Source organism: Tachysurus fulvidraco, chromosome 1, assembly GCF_022655615.1.
Source record: "Tachysurus fulvidraco isolate hzauxx_2018 chromosome 1, HZAU_PFXX_2.0, whole genome shotgun sequence".
NCBI lineage: Eukaryota > Metazoa > Chordata > Actinopteri > Siluriformes > Bagridae > Tachysurus > Tachysurus fulvidraco.
Genome location: NC_062518.1, coordinates 7,880,844 through 7,895,843, shown reverse-complemented (window position 1 = coordinate 7,895,843; position 15,000 = coordinate 7,880,844). Strand labels below are relative to the sequence as shown.

The 15,000-nt window shown below is 43.1% G+C and overlaps 1 protein-coding gene and 1 long non-coding RNA gene across 6 annotated transcripts in view; one reads left to right on the top strand and one right to left on the bottom strand.

Moving 5' to 3' along the window:
* LOC113636736 overlaps positions 1 to 247 on the bottom strand; it is a 48,819-nt gene extending 48,572 nt beyond the window's left edge. For 3 of the 5 annotated variants that reach the window (XR_007143443.1, XR_007143444.1, XR_007143445.1), the window contains exon 1: positions 8 to 247. This is a non-coding gene — a long non-coding RNA (uncharacterized LOC113636736). The remainder of the gene's footprint in view (positions 1 to 7) is intronic. The other 2 variants (XR_003439135.2, XR_007143442.1) reach the window with 2 other exon arrangements.
* A 122-nt stretch (positions 248 to 369) lies between these two features.
* The window catches only part of tshz3b (teashirt zinc finger homeobox 3b), a 41,604-nt gene continuing 26,973 nt past the window's right edge, over positions 370 to 15,000 (top strand). Inside the window, exons 1-2 of the mRNA XM_027137013.2 lie at positions 370 to 661; positions 1,089 to 1,507. Coding sequence (XP_026992814.1) covers positions 1,468 to 1,507 — 40 coding nt within the window. The 5' untranslated portion in view covers positions 370 to 661; positions 1,089 to 1,467. The remainder of the gene's footprint in view (positions 662 to 1,088; positions 1,508 to 15,000) is intronic.

Here is a 15,000-nt window from a genome sequence, read left to right as displayed (position 1 = left end):
TTCTTACCGTTTAAAAAAACAACATTAATAATAAAAATCAAAGCTTCTTTTCCAGTCTGTGCAAAAAAGCTGTTTTGTTTAATCAGACATTAAAAGGGGGAAAAAGAGTCTCGGAGCGTTAAGGGGAAAAGTCGCGACTGATTCGGCTTGTTGCTGTTTTTAAATACCTGCTACACAAAGAAGCAGGAAAAAAAAGTGAGATTATCGGCCAAGAAAGTGTTTTTTGGCAGCAGCTTGGTGCTCAGTGCGCGCGCAGCACCGCGCGGGTCCGTCCCCCTCCTCCTGATTACAGCCAGAGACATCCAATCAAACGCCGATCTCATCGATCCCTGCTCGCTCACCGCGGATTTTGGAGGCGCTCGGACAAAATTAAGCAAGCAGGCATCGGCGCGGGAGGGACACAAAGTCCGTCCGTCTTTCTCTTCCTTCATCCCTGATTTGTCTGTGTTAAAAACAAACAAACAAACAAAAACAAACAAAAAAAGTCCGTTTTGCGTGTAGAGAGAAATAAAGATGGACGATTAAAGGAGTCTTTTGGAGTCTTTGGGGATTTTTTTTTGTTTATTTTTGGCGGAATGAGACACTGACCCTAAAACCCAGTGCGCTTTTTTCCCCTCTGAACCCCGCAGGATATGGATAACGCAGTCGATCAAGCGAGCGAGTAAGTACGTTTCACGTTTAACACGTTTGTTGATCAGTCGGACGGACGTGTCCTCGTGCGCGCGCACCGGCACGGGGATTTTACGCTCGTGCAGCAGCAGCACGTTCGCTCTGTTCCAAATTTTGGTTGATTTATTTTTTTTGTTGTTGTTTTTTTTTTGTTGACAATATGCATGTGTAAACGTCTTGCTGGTCCGATCAGTGCTTGTGTACGGGTGTTTGATCGCTATTGTGCATTGTGTGACTGCAGTAGAGACAGAGAGAGACACAGAGGAAGACAGACATATGCCTGTAGCCTCCTGACAGGCGCTGTAGCTAAACCATCCGAGGTGGAAGGAGTTAATGTGACAGTGCTTGATGTTTGCCCCCCCTTGCTTTTGCAGGACTTTTGAGTGACGCGATCATTTTCGTGTTTTTTCTCCCTTAAGCTCGCCTGTTGCGGCTGCCAGCGCGGACTGAGTGAGAAACGCAGCGAGCCTCAGAGCGGTTTTTTCCCTTCTTCCCTCTCACAGCGCACTGCTTGAGACAGAAAGCGAGGGCGAGAGAAGGAAAACGCGATCGGCTTTTCAGCTTCTTCTGCTTCACGTCTGCACCTCGTTTCTTCGTCTTAACATATTTGGGCTCTGAAAGCCTCCAATGCCAGTGTGGTGAAAAGGGTGAAAGGCGCCGCGGGAGCCGCGTGAAGGGAAGCGCAGCTCGGAGCGACACGAGCAGCAGCTCCGGACTCAAACTCTGCAGAAAGACCCTTCGACAAACACACACTCTCTCTTTCTTTCACACACACAGACCACAACCCAGTACTCCACCATGCCGAGGAGGAAACAGCAGGCGCCCCGGCGCTCGGCAGGTACAGTCCTTACTTCATTTATCCCCGTGTTTCGGTACAGAGCGCTGCGATTATCTCACTTTAAGCTCCGAGTGTGTGCGTCAAACGCGTGGGCTGTGCGACACGCGCGCGCACTGAGGGCGACTACAGAGGCAGAGAAAAGTTTCTTTTTTCTTTCCTTTTTTTCCGTTTCAGAGGCGTTTTCACATGGGGACATTGAACTTTTTATTATTATTATTATTATTATTATTATTATTATTATTATTATTATTATTATTATTATTATTATTTTTATTATTATTATTATTATTATTTTGTTAGGCTAATTATTATTATTATTATTATTATTATTATTATTGTTGTTAGAGTTTGTTATATAGACTATTAAAATACATATAAATGAATTGCAGCCTATGAAAGATTTTTTTCCCCTTTATAATCTTTTTTCTCCCCAAACTTGTCGGACATTTCTAAATAGGCCAGACTAGTGATTTATTCCAGAGCTGTGTGATTTTCTCAGATTTCCAGCCTAATAGGGAAACAGCTACTTTGAACGGGTGTGTGTGTGTGTGTGTGTGTGTGTGTGTGGGGGGGGGGGGGTGCTTGCTTTCCAGTAAGCTTTCCAGTAAGCTTCTGTCCTTTCTCTTCATTTCCCACTCCCTCCATCCTCTTATTTTTTTATTTTTTTATATCCACACCGTGAATTAAAGATCTATGAGGATAAAAAAAGCTTCTGGGTGTCAGCTGACTGTCAGGGCGCCTTTTGATGCTCAAGTACAAACATTATAGCCTTTGTTTATTTCTTCTTTTCTTTTCTTGCACACTCTGTGCTTTCTGAAAGAAATAAGACGTGATCTTGTAGCCGAGGAAGATCCAGGTTTTATTGGACAGTCGCCAGCTTTTGCTTTGACGGCTGATTGATTGCCCGTCACGTGCCTCTCCTTTGATCTATTCATTCCCGATAAACATCAATAACTCGCTCGCCATGGCAACGCCAATCCCCGTGACGTCACGTCCGCAGCTAACAAAACCCATTAAAGCGTCTCGAAGTTGCTCCTTCTCTCACTGTGTACCATGATCAGGCCACAAGGCCAGACTTTCTTTTCCTAGCTCAACAAAACTACATTCCTGTGGCCCAAACAGGTGTTTTATTATTATTTTTTTCTTTCTCCTAAGATACATTGTGGTCAGATACGTAAGAAGATATTTTGTAGAACAGACTTCTAGGGAGAAAAAAAAACGCAATGGTAGCCTACTAAATTGTCTACATAAACGATGAAACTGCAATTTAGTGTATTAAAGGTGCACGATATTCATCGGTATGCTTAGATAAGTTAGATATGAGATGACGGTAGTTTTTTTTTCCTGAGCATTTATAGGAAAGTGAAGGATTCTGTTGATTTGTATTTGTCAGTTTTCATCACTTTGGCGCGCTCAAAAGTTATAAAAACTAGTAACGAAGATGTAGAAATTGTTTATGGGCCATGGGGACAAAATGTTCCTGAAAAGAAGGATCTGTAGTGAAGGTTTGTGTTTGAGGAAACGAGTAGGTTTTACACACACGCTCCATACTGAGCTCTCTAATAGCTAAAGGCAGAACATGACAATCGTAGCCTTTTTAAATAAGTAGAACAGAGCAACACATGGCAACGCACCAACAATCAATACACCACCATGCTAACATACTGTAAATGACTACAATCTGCAAGGGCACATAAAACCATATTAACACTGCCGTACACGTGCACATTCACACACAAACACGCGCACACACACACACACACACACACACACACTCTGCCGGTATGAAAAATGTTACTAATGGCGTAATCCGGAGATGGAAGAATGGTTTGCTCCATCAGTCGGACCCGTCAAAGCGACTTTGTTTCATATTTGATTTAATTGTCTCCCTCTTTGACAGGCACATTCATCAATGGCTCTAATGGTCAATCAGAAGTTGGCAGAGTGAGTGCTCTCATTTTACCCCCACCCCCCGTTCCTCAAGCACCCTCCACCACCCCACACACGTGCACGCACACATACACACAAACCCCCTCATACGTTAGGCCCGAGTTTTACTCTATCAAAATGCTTTTGCTTAATGGACACACTGAAGAGGTAGAAGGAGGGAGGACGAGAATGAAGGATGACTGAAAGGCTTCGCATTTCACAGGGGTGAGAAGGGGGAAAAAGATTCAGGCATTTATGCCTTTGATGAGCGGATGAAGACAAATACGCGAGCAGTCTGAGCATTTTTTCTCTCCAGACAAGGCAGCTTCCTGTGATTTTTTTAAACTCTAACACACACACTCGCACACACACACACACACACACCTCAAGCCCCTCCTCTTTCTCTCTTTCTCACTCTCCCTCAATCTCTGCCTCCCAGCAGCCCTCACAGCTGCAAGTTATAAGGTTGACGACTGTGCCGTGGCATACAAAGAGTGATGACAAATTGATTGCACCGCCGTGATGGAAAGAGCAAAGGAAAGATGGCAGATGATGGGCCTTGATTAGGAACTTTGGGAAATCCATTCCCCTGCAACCTTGAGCTTTGCATGAGAACGTTTCGCCCCTCGCTCGTTTTTCTCTTCGTTTCTCTCTTTCTCTCGCTCTCACCCTCCCTCGTTCCCTCTTTTAAGTCGCGAAGACCTGCTCAGCCGTAGAAAAAGAAAAGTTGTTTTGCCAGCTTCATTAGTGTTCACCTAATTAGCTGTAAAGCTGATGGATTCCTGACAGGCCTAATGATTGGAGATGACAAGCTCCGCACACTGTCATCCAGCCCAATTAGGTTTGCAGCTAGTTTGATGTAATCAAGTTGATATTACACAGTCCTCCATGCCTTTAGTCCATGCACTAACTCAATTTGCTGCTGCAGGTGACAAATGGGCCCAAGTACCTGCGTAATCACGTTGGCTGGTTGGAATACGCTGCTCTGAATGGCCAGAACAAGAACAACAACAAAAAAAACAAACAGCAAGTCTCGTTTAAACCAGGAAAGGTGTTGTGATGCTGTACATACTTTTATATCCTATATTTGTAACACGGTGTCCTATGACATTCTCTCCGTTTCTTTTAATCTCAGGCCTCCTTTTTTCACCCTAACACACTCTCACACACTGTGCTCTCTGTCTAGCCAGTGATTTTTTTCCCTCCTCCTCCCACAATGCCCTCCTCCATTCAGGAGCAGACAATAGCATGTACACCGTGTTTTTTTGTTCACAGGCTTCAAAGCTTCGCCAGACCAAACATATCAATTGTTTTGGGGAGCCTGGGAGAACATCAGACCTTTCTTTCGCTCGCCCTTGTCTGTCTCAGTTTGCATTAGGTGCGCTCGAAAAGTAGGGGGAAGTACACGCCGAACAGGTCTTTACACACACACCTGCATAGAGACAGAGTGATACATGATGACGGAGTGTGTTGACGTTGGTCATTATGCCACCTTTTATAAGATATCCGAAGTTGGTTTAGCGTACGGCAGTCAAGAAAAGTGCAGCTTGAGCGTTGTGTTCAATGCAGATAACTATGATTCATAAAAATATCCGGATGCGTGATGGATGCAGTGGCGAACGCAACAGAGATGGATTGAAGAGAGCGAAAGGAGCTGATTTCTGTGATTTTAGAGGCTGGTTGATTGATTGCGGACGAGAAAGGAGGATTAATCAAACTCAGTATGAGTTCTGAGAAGAGAGGAAACCCCTCGGCTTACTTCTGCACGAGTATACGGAGTAACATAAGTTGGCACCAAAGTCCTCACACACATACACACACTAATGGATATTGCATATATCGTATCGATCTTCTTTTTACTACACACGCACACACACGCACATATAAGCACGCCATCGTACATGGTGTAGTACATGCCATAAAGCACGTATGACACCTTTATAATGTCATAAAGACATTAGTAGCAGAGAGAGATCTATAAATGATTTATATATCTCCTGGCTATGTGTATTATTATTTGTACAATTTATTATCACGGTAGATTTATTTTATTTTTTAAAAAAAAATTTTTATTTTTTATTTTTTAAATTTTTTTTTTGTGAGAACACCTAAACTCTCCTACTCACTCTTTTAAGTAAGTGCATTTACTTTATTATTATAATTTTTATTTTATTTTTTTTTCATTTTAACTTAATTACTCAAAGTATAATGAAACATGCTCTCTTAATTATGCTAATTATCCTTATTAAGAGCTAGCGCTGATTCCTGATAATCATATGCATTATTAAGGAAAAGGAAAACGATGGCGTAAACACAAGTCTCCGAATTACCTCGAATTAGTCCGCCAAATTATAAAGGAACTCTTTTTTTATTTATTTATTTATTTGTTTGTTTTATTTATTTATTTATTTATTTATTTTTCAAGATTTGCTCTAGTAATTTTGATTATTTATATATATATATATATATATATATATATATATATATATATATATATATATATATATAACATAATCACTAATACATAATTAATGATCAATAGGGCAGGAAATGGTGTACGGTGATGATAATAATGACGATCTGCGGTATGGAGGTAGATTTTTGGTGAAGATTTGGTAAGCAATCATTTAACAGGAAAAGGAAAAGGCTGCGTTGTGGTTTTATGCTGTGAAATTGGCCCATCTCCTCTGTTCACTGCCTTGTTCTTGCCGGTGGACAGTTGGCGCTGGCTGGGTGTCTGTGTGTGTGTGTGTGTGTGTGTGTAAGTGTGTGTAAGTGTGGATTATAGGACCTCACATTGCTCCGGCCCAAACCCTGCGCTCCCAGGCAGCCAACTGACACTATGATTAGTTATGGCCGTCCTCTGCTTTTTACACCGCAAACACCGGCCGACAATCACAGGGGTTAAAGCAGAGGAGAGAGAATGAACAAAAAAGAATGGAGAAAATAAAAGAAATCAGGGAAGGGGATGCGAGTTCTGAATAGCAGCCAGCCAGAGGGAGGGAGAGAGAGCGAAAGAGAGAGAGATAGAGATAGAAAGAAAAGGCAGAGAGCACGGTAAGTTCTCCTCCCCGTGGATCCACACCAGGGCTGATGGTTGATAAACAGATTTTTTTTTTCCAGAACCTTCCGTCATGGCTCCCATTAGCTTGACAGCTGTCAATTAGGACTGCCTTGGTCTCACGGGCTGCAGTTTATTGCAGGCGGTTGATGCTGTCATTTTCCTCACAGTTTCGCCTTGAGCGTTATCACGAGCACTGAAACAGTCAATAGCTGATGCATCAGCAGTTATTTCTTAAATTGGCTCACAAGGCTGCATCCTACCCTCATTTTTCCCCCCTCTCTCTTCCTCCCTCAACACACACACACTCTCTCTCTCTGTCTGTACTCTATCCCCATCCTCTCTTCCCTAAAGATTGTTTTGTGAAGAGATGACGATGAATTGCGACTGCAGCAGGGTTAGTGAGAGTGCAGGGAGGGCAGTGCCATGTGACGCCAAAGTGTCATCCTCTCTCTCTCTCTCTCTCTCTCTCTCTCTCTCTCTCTCTCTCTCTCTCTCTCTCTCTCTCTCTCTCATACACAGAAATACGTTTCAGCATTCAGATTTCTTCATTTGTTATTTCCTGAAAAACTAGCAATATCATCTGTAATATTCAGAGATGTGGAAAATCACGAAAAAAGGCATATTTAGGAATGTCATGCTGCTTGGAATGGAAAGGGCATTTTTCATGCGCTTAGCATATTGACTGTAGGGGATTTTGCATGCTGTTTTAGGGTTGATGATGCGTCCCACTTTGATTTTGTGTCTGGTTTAGTATGAATCCATTTATCTTGTTAAGAATAAAAAATAGAAAGGAAAACACACACACAGACACACACACACACACACACACACACACACACACACACACACACACACACACACACACACAAAGACACACACACTCGGTGGATGGCTGGACGGGCAGCGGTTCGGTTTTATTTCATATTCGCTGTACTTTACTAACAGCAGAAAGAGAAAATATAATACGGAATATTGCTAAAGAAACACTGTACAAACTGAATTTGAGTGAGACTAAAAACGATTCGCCAGTCAAACAAGCAAAGGGTGTTTTAGATAAATTGTTATGATGTAAATATTCATTTGGCCATTTTAGGATCATTTGCACTATTATATATGTAGAGTTTATCGATACACATGCGCACATGTACTTGACTGCTGTATATTAATTATTGCTTTTGTATATAATTAGTAACACAGTGCATATAAATAATATTAGACATCTGTTTTTACTGATCTGGTTTTGTTGCATTCAGAGACCGGAGTTCAAATATTTAATCATTTAACAAGGAAAATTAGACACAACAAAAGTCCTTGGCTACATTTTCTGGAAGTAACTGCAGTTATGGTCAGTGTTAATAAAAGTGTTGATGAAAGCCACAGTAATTGAAGGTCTGACTTTTTTTTTCTCCTGTAAGTAAAGCCATGTGTGAAACCTCACAGCAGATTATTAGGAAATAATAATTGAAAATGTCAGCACGTGCTTAGAAAGTAAAACCACGCAACCGATGTCATCAAATGCAGCTCTAGCGCTCGTACCTCTGCGTCTTAAATGTTCGATATACATATCAGACATTTAATAGTCGATGAGAACGCATAGAGACTTCTTTCAGAGTCATGCCGGAACAGGGACCGCCTCTGTCACCGCATGATTCGCTGTAGACCACAGTGGGTGGAGTCTTCTGCTTTGCCGCAAGGAAGTTTGGGAGGAAACAGGAAATGAGAAGGCTTTCTGGGATCTGGGATCTGGGTTTCTTGCTCTGGGCCAGAGTTATTTTTACACCGGCCTGTACAGTAGAGTCGGCGACGAGCGCCGGTGCTGCTATTCGATCGGCCTGAACTCTCACTGACTGTATTCCTCTTTTTCGTTCTCTCCACCGTTCTGCTCACTTCACCCTTCCCAAAACGATACTGTGACCCTTTGTGAGTGTGTGTGTGTGTGTGTGTGTGTGTGTGTGTGTGTGTGTGTGTGTGTGTGTGTGTGTGTGTGTGTGCGCGCGTGTGTGTCAGGTCGTGTAGGATTGTGCAGACTCTGGCAGCTATGTAGGGGGATTAAATCTCTGTAAGAGTCCCAGTGTGCTCTGGTGAAATATGGCTGGGTAGAAGTAATCCCTGTCTGTGTTGTTGTCATGTAGAGGAGGGGATGGAGGTGGGGGGACATTTGGGTGAAGAGAGACAGAGAGACAGAGAGAGAGAGAGAGAGAGAGAGAGAGAGAGAGAGAGAGAGAGAGAGAGAGAGAGAGAGAGAGAGACTGGAGGAGTACAGGCTTGGTTGTTGGTTTACAGCAGGGGACCTTGGTTTTGAGTGTCATTTGGGCATAACTCCAGGTCTGAGGGTTTTTTGTTGTTATTATTATTTTTTTTAAAGATTTTGCACATTTTGGATACGTATGCGTATGTCTACGTCAGTACAGGTTGCTAAGGTGCTACTGGAATAAAGCTGGACGATCAAAAATACCACGATATTGTGATAAATCACAGTAGATTACAGGTATCATGTGGACTTTCCTAACACTAACCTACTCTGTTGGGTTTCTGGAACAAGTAGCTGACCTGAAACTCAGAAGAGGGCGATATGATATGATTTAATATTAAATCACAATACTTTTTTTTTTCGGAGACATCGTTTAGTTTCGCAAAGGTTGAAGATGCGTCTGTCCGGGTTTGAATTAGGATCATTTTAGCAACGAGCAGCGATGTAGAAGAAGAGACGATACCTGCGACGCTGTCACAAAAACATAGCCCGATTTTTTTATTGTAATAATAAAGAAATGAAAAATGCATCAACCTTCTGTTTCATGGTAAATAATATTTTAAGCACTGCACATTCTGCACCATGATAATCTCCTCAATATAACACAATATGATGATATTTCTGGTGTATTAAAACCCCTTGGCTTTGTTCCAGACCCCTCCTCCTGTTCAACTCTTTGCCTGGAAACTGACATCCATCAGTCTTACATTGTGTGTGTGTGTGTGTGTGTGTGTGTGTGTGTGTGTGTGTGTGTGTGTGTGTGTGTGTGTGTGTGTGTGTGTGAGTGAGTGCCGCCACTTTTTGATGCCGGTGCTGGTGATGAAAGGCAGGGCTGAGAGGGAGAGGGAGAGAGGGGCCCTGGTAATCAGGGCCAGCCTGGGCCCTGACATCCTTCTCCAGCCTGACAGGCCTCTTCCTTCTCTCTCCACACTACGCAGGGCGAGCGAGCAAGAGAGAGAGAGAGAGAGAGAGAGAGAGAGAGAGTGACGCCTATATGCTCTTTTTCTCCTCTCTTCATGTCCTGATCAGTCTCAGATGCTGGGAATTACCAACCCCCTTCCTTACTGTTGTGTTGTGTTGTGTGTTTTTTTTTTTGTTGTTGTTTTTTTTTAGTTTAATGAGTGGAGAGGAAGAAAGGGGGATTGTGGGGAAAAGCAGGGGGTGCTGTTGTTAACTCTAGTGGGGGGTCCATGCTTTGTGCCTGCGTGCGTTTGCATTGGTTGTAACCTGTAGGTGTGTGTTACAAAAGGGTTTATGGCTAATGATGTATGCTTTCCTGCGTGTGATGTCATGTCACCGTTTCCTTCCTGTATCTGTTTTCATGTCCTGAGAGTCATTTTACATACGATTGTGTGCGTGTGTGCGTGTTTGTGTGTTTGTGTGTTTCAGCCAGCGGGTGGCTGAGCATTCTCCACGCCTAGGCAGAGGCAGGCAGGTGTGAGAAGCCGAGAGTGAAAGATATATAGCGAGAGAGACGGGGGTAGAGAGAGGACGAGAGAGGAAGTCTGTTTTATTTTATAACGCGGGCCTGTTGCTAATTAATGTTTCTTGGTAGGATTCTGTCGGAGTTGAGTAATGTTTTTGATCTTTATGCCTGATAACTGCATACCTAATGAGATTTCAAAGCTTCTCGAGATGTGTGTGTGCGCTGCTCCCCGCAATTATTGACAGATGCCTTTTCTTCGCCATTGGCTCCAGCACCATAAATCCTCGGGCTGTAATGAGCTTGAGAAGTGCCACCCTGCCAGTGAGCTAATGAAAGGGAGCGTGAGAGGCGGGGGCACGAGGGGGATCACGCTTCCCTGACACATTTTTTTCTTTAAATGCACTCTGCAGATGTCAGGCCCCCACCGCCAGTGTGTTAAAAAAGAAGAGAGAGAGAGAGAGAGAGAGAGAGAGAGAGAGAGAGAGAGAGAGAAGAAAAAAGAGGTGGAAAAAAAGGAGAGTGGATCCTTAGTTAGAAGAGAGGGGATGAGTCGGGAGTTTCGGCTGGCGAAGAGATCGGGTTTCGCTCCCATGTTAAGGTCATTTGTCTGCGTTACATAGTTTTTATTTGAAATAGTAGGCGCGTTGTTGCCAAATTCGACTTTGATTGATACAGCTACACTCTTGCTGCCAGTTTTCTCTTTTTTAAGATCATGTCTTTTCCTTTTTTCTTCTATTTCTTTTTTTTTTTTTTTAAAGATATAGCAGGAGGGTGGATGATGAGCCAGATAGGAGAAAGGAGAGAGAGAGAGAGAGCGACAGCGTCAGAACGCAAAAAACACAAAGCATTTGTTCGTTCTATCCACATATGACTTTTACGACAAGTGAGAAGAAAGAGACTCAGAGTGAGGGTGAGAGAAAGAAAGAAGGAAAGAAAGAAAGAAAGAAAGACAGACAGAGAAAGAGAGAAGAGAGAGGCGCTCCATGCCAAACAGTCGATTTCCTCTGCTCCTCGGTACGGTCATACATCACGGAGCCGCCCTTCTCTCCTGACAGAATGACGTGTGTCATTTATCAAACCGGCCTTTGCCAGGGAGCCTAGTGTTAGGGGCCGTCTCCCCCTTAGAGAGGAGTCACAGCCTCCACGCCTCTGAAGGGGGGGCAGTTGAGGGAGGGCGGGATCCAGTAGTTCCAGTAATAATGCCACTCAGGCCTCCCACTTTCCCCTTAACCTCTGTGTGTGACAGGGGAAAAAATATCATGACTGAATTGTGTGTGTGTGTGTGTGTGTGTGTGTGTGTGTGTGTGTGTGTGTGTGTGTGTGTGTGTGTAGGATGGTACTTTAAATGTTGATGTGGGTTTATATTTAATAGATACTGCTTGTGCATGACTTTTAAAAGCCAGCTGTCAGAAGTTCATTCCAGTCCATATCAGGTATTTATTTTAACAGAGTTTATTATCCCGAGGAGAATGTGTTCCTTCACCTATCAGTAAAAGTGCTTGTTGCTTGAAATAAACGCTTTCTCGAAACATAGTGTGTACGTTTAGTGTGAATGTGTATTGTGTGTGTAGTGTGTATGTAGTGTGTATGTGTATTGTGTATACAGTGTGTATGTTTAGTGTGTACATGCACTGTGTATGTGTAGTGTGTATGTGTAGTGTGTACATGTAGTGTTTACATGTAGCTTAAATCCTTAATGTGTATGTGTAGTGTGTTTGTGCAGTGTGTATATGCAGTGTGTATATGCAGTGTGTATGTGCACTGTGTATGTGCAATGTGTTTGTGTAGTGTGTATATGCAGTGTGTATGTGCACTGTGTATGTGCACTGTGTATGTGTAGTGTGTATGTATAGTGTGTATGTGTTGTGTGTATGTGTAGTGTGTATGTGCAGTGTGTATGTGCAGTGTGTATGTGCAGTGTGTTTGTGTACTGTGTATGTGCAGTGTGTATGTGCGGTGTGTATGTGCAGTGTGTATATGTAGTGTGTATGTGCAGTGTGTATGTGCAGTGTGTATGTGTAGTGTGTATGTGCAGTGTGTATGTGCAGTGTGTATGTGTAGTGTGTATGTGTAGTGTGTATGTGTAGTGTGTATGTGCAGTGTGTATGTGTAGTGTGTATGTGCAGTGTGTATGTGCAGTGTGTATGTGTAGTGTGTATGTGCAGTGTGTATGTGCAGTGTGTATGTGCAGTGTGTATATGTAGTGTGTATGTGTAGTGTGTATGTGCACTGTGTATGTGCAGTGTGTATGTGTAGCATGAACACGTAGTGTGCACATGTTGTGTATACATGAAGTGTGTACATGTAGTGTGTACATGTAGTGTGTACATGTAGTGTGTACATGTAGTGTATACCTGTGAGTACATGTAGTGTGTACATGTTGTGTATACATGTAGTGTGTTCATATAGTGTGTACATGTTGTGTATACATGTTGTGTATACATGTTGTGTGTACATGTAGTGTGTACATGTAGTGTGTACATGAAGTGTGTACATGTAGTGTGTACATGAAGTGTGTACATGTAGTGTGTACATGTAGTGTGTACATGTAGTGTGTACATATAGTGTGCACATGTTGTGTGTACATGTTGTGTATACATGTTGTGTGTACATGTAGTGTGTACATGTAGTGTACATGTAGTGTGTACATGAAGTGTGTACATGTAGTGTACATGTAGTGTACATGTAGTGTGTACATGTAGTGTGTACATGAAGTGTGTACATGTAGTGTACATGTAGTGTACATGTAGTGTGTACATGTAGTGTGTACACGAAGTGTGTACATGAAGTGTGTACATGTAGTGTGTACATGAAGTGTGTACATGTAGTGTGTACATGTAGTGTGTACATGTAGTGTGTACATGAAGTGTGTACATGTAGTGTGTACATGTAGTGTGTACATGAAGTGTGTACATGTAGTGTGTACATGTAGTGTGTACATGTAGTGTGTACATGAAGTGTGTACATGTAGTGTGTACATGTAGTGTGTACATGTAGTGTGTACATGAAGTGTGTACATGTAGTGTGTACATGTAATGTGTACATGTTGTTTGATTGAAACATGATGGAGTAACAGATCTCAGAGACAGATCTCAGAGTGACAGATCTCAGAGTAACAGATCTCAGAGTAACAGATCTCAGAGACAGATCTCAGAGACAGATCTCAGAGTAACAGATCTCAGAGTAACAGATCTCAGAGTAACAGATCTCAGAGACAGATCTCAGAGTAACAGATCTCAGAGACAGATCTCAGAGTAACAGATCTCATGTTTTTGCCTCATTCAGGATTTTGTCTAAGACTTTGAATTCTAGCAGCATTTCTAATAACAACTGTTTTTAATCTAGTTCTTCAAAAGCATTTCATCAGAATCAGTTCTTGTTTGTGAACCCCAGGCATATGAGTGTGTGTGTGTGTGTGTGTGTGTGTGTGTGTGTGTGTGTGTGTGTGTGTGTGTGTGTGTGTGTGTGTGTGTGTGTGTGTGTGTGAATGCGTAGAATTGTGTGTAGAAACTCAAACAGCCAAAAGTTTTACTTTTGCTTCCAGATGTTCGGGACAGAATTCGATGGAGGTGCTGCTATACCATTAATTAGCTGCCTTAATAATGACAAGGTCCTCAGAAGGATAGTACGCCAAACACGCGCGTGTGTGTGTGTGTTTGCTATAAGCCGGCTGTGTGAGTATTCTTGTATCTCGCTTGTGTTTGTGCAGCGTGTTTGCCCTAACAAGACGACACGTATCAGTCAAAACCCGACACCCCGTGCCCTCCTTCTCTTCTCTTACTCCCTGCGCTGCTCTCTCTCGCTGCCTCCTGCCGTCTCTCGAGGGGCCTACACGAGTGAATCGGTGCTCTCTCGCTTTCCCATGATTCAAAGGAGCATTACCGAAGATGGATGCTCCTTAAAAAAAAAGAGATGGATGATGGATACAGGCCTGGCCACGTCATTCATCATTTTGAATATTATTTAGACTGGCCGTGTAAAGCTGTAACCTGAGCTGTGTGTGTGTGTGAAGGGCTGGGCGGCGGGATGAATGTGTGTGTGTGCATGTGTGTGTATGCGTGTGAGGAAGGGGGGGGTAGGGGCGGCTTTGCTAGGCCAGGACGCAGGCTTCTTCTGATGGATGGGGACAGCTCTCGTCTTGTTTGTTACTAGATACCAGAGGAGCCACAATCACTCGCTTACTCCCTCGCTCCCTCTCGCAAAAAAAAAAAAAAAAGTCTGCCTTTGCATGAAAAGGACTAAAATAAAAGTGGAAAAGAGGGTGGGAAGGGGGGACAAACCACAAAGTGAGTTTGTTTATCATAGCCACAGTTCCATAACCTTGGTAACCTCGCTTTTTTTGTCCCCTAAGTTGCGTCGCTGACACGTTTTTTCGTCGAGGTCGTTAATTTTTTTGGACAGCCCCTCAGGACGGAGTGACCACTGTCGTCATGGCGGCGGAAGGAACGAGAACAGCTGGGCTTCATTAGGAGGAAATGAAGTCGACCTTTAGAATACACACACACACACACATTTGTGGCACGCTTGATGCTCTAATGACACGTGAACCTGGGAGGCAAGAGTGCTGCTGCTTAAACCTATATCGCAGTCAGTCCATATACCACAACACACACACACACACTCAAACACACACACAAAGAGGATAGGTGTGGATGTTTTACATTTGTCCCGCATCTGTGTACTGCATTGATCTCAGCCCGTGGTATATACGGCGGAGCGCTGGAGCACTTAACCCTGATGCGTCTCTGCATTGTCGTGCGGTGGAGATGTATGAGGTATTACAACCCTGATTGTATTGCATAGCATCTGATTAATTGTTTTGC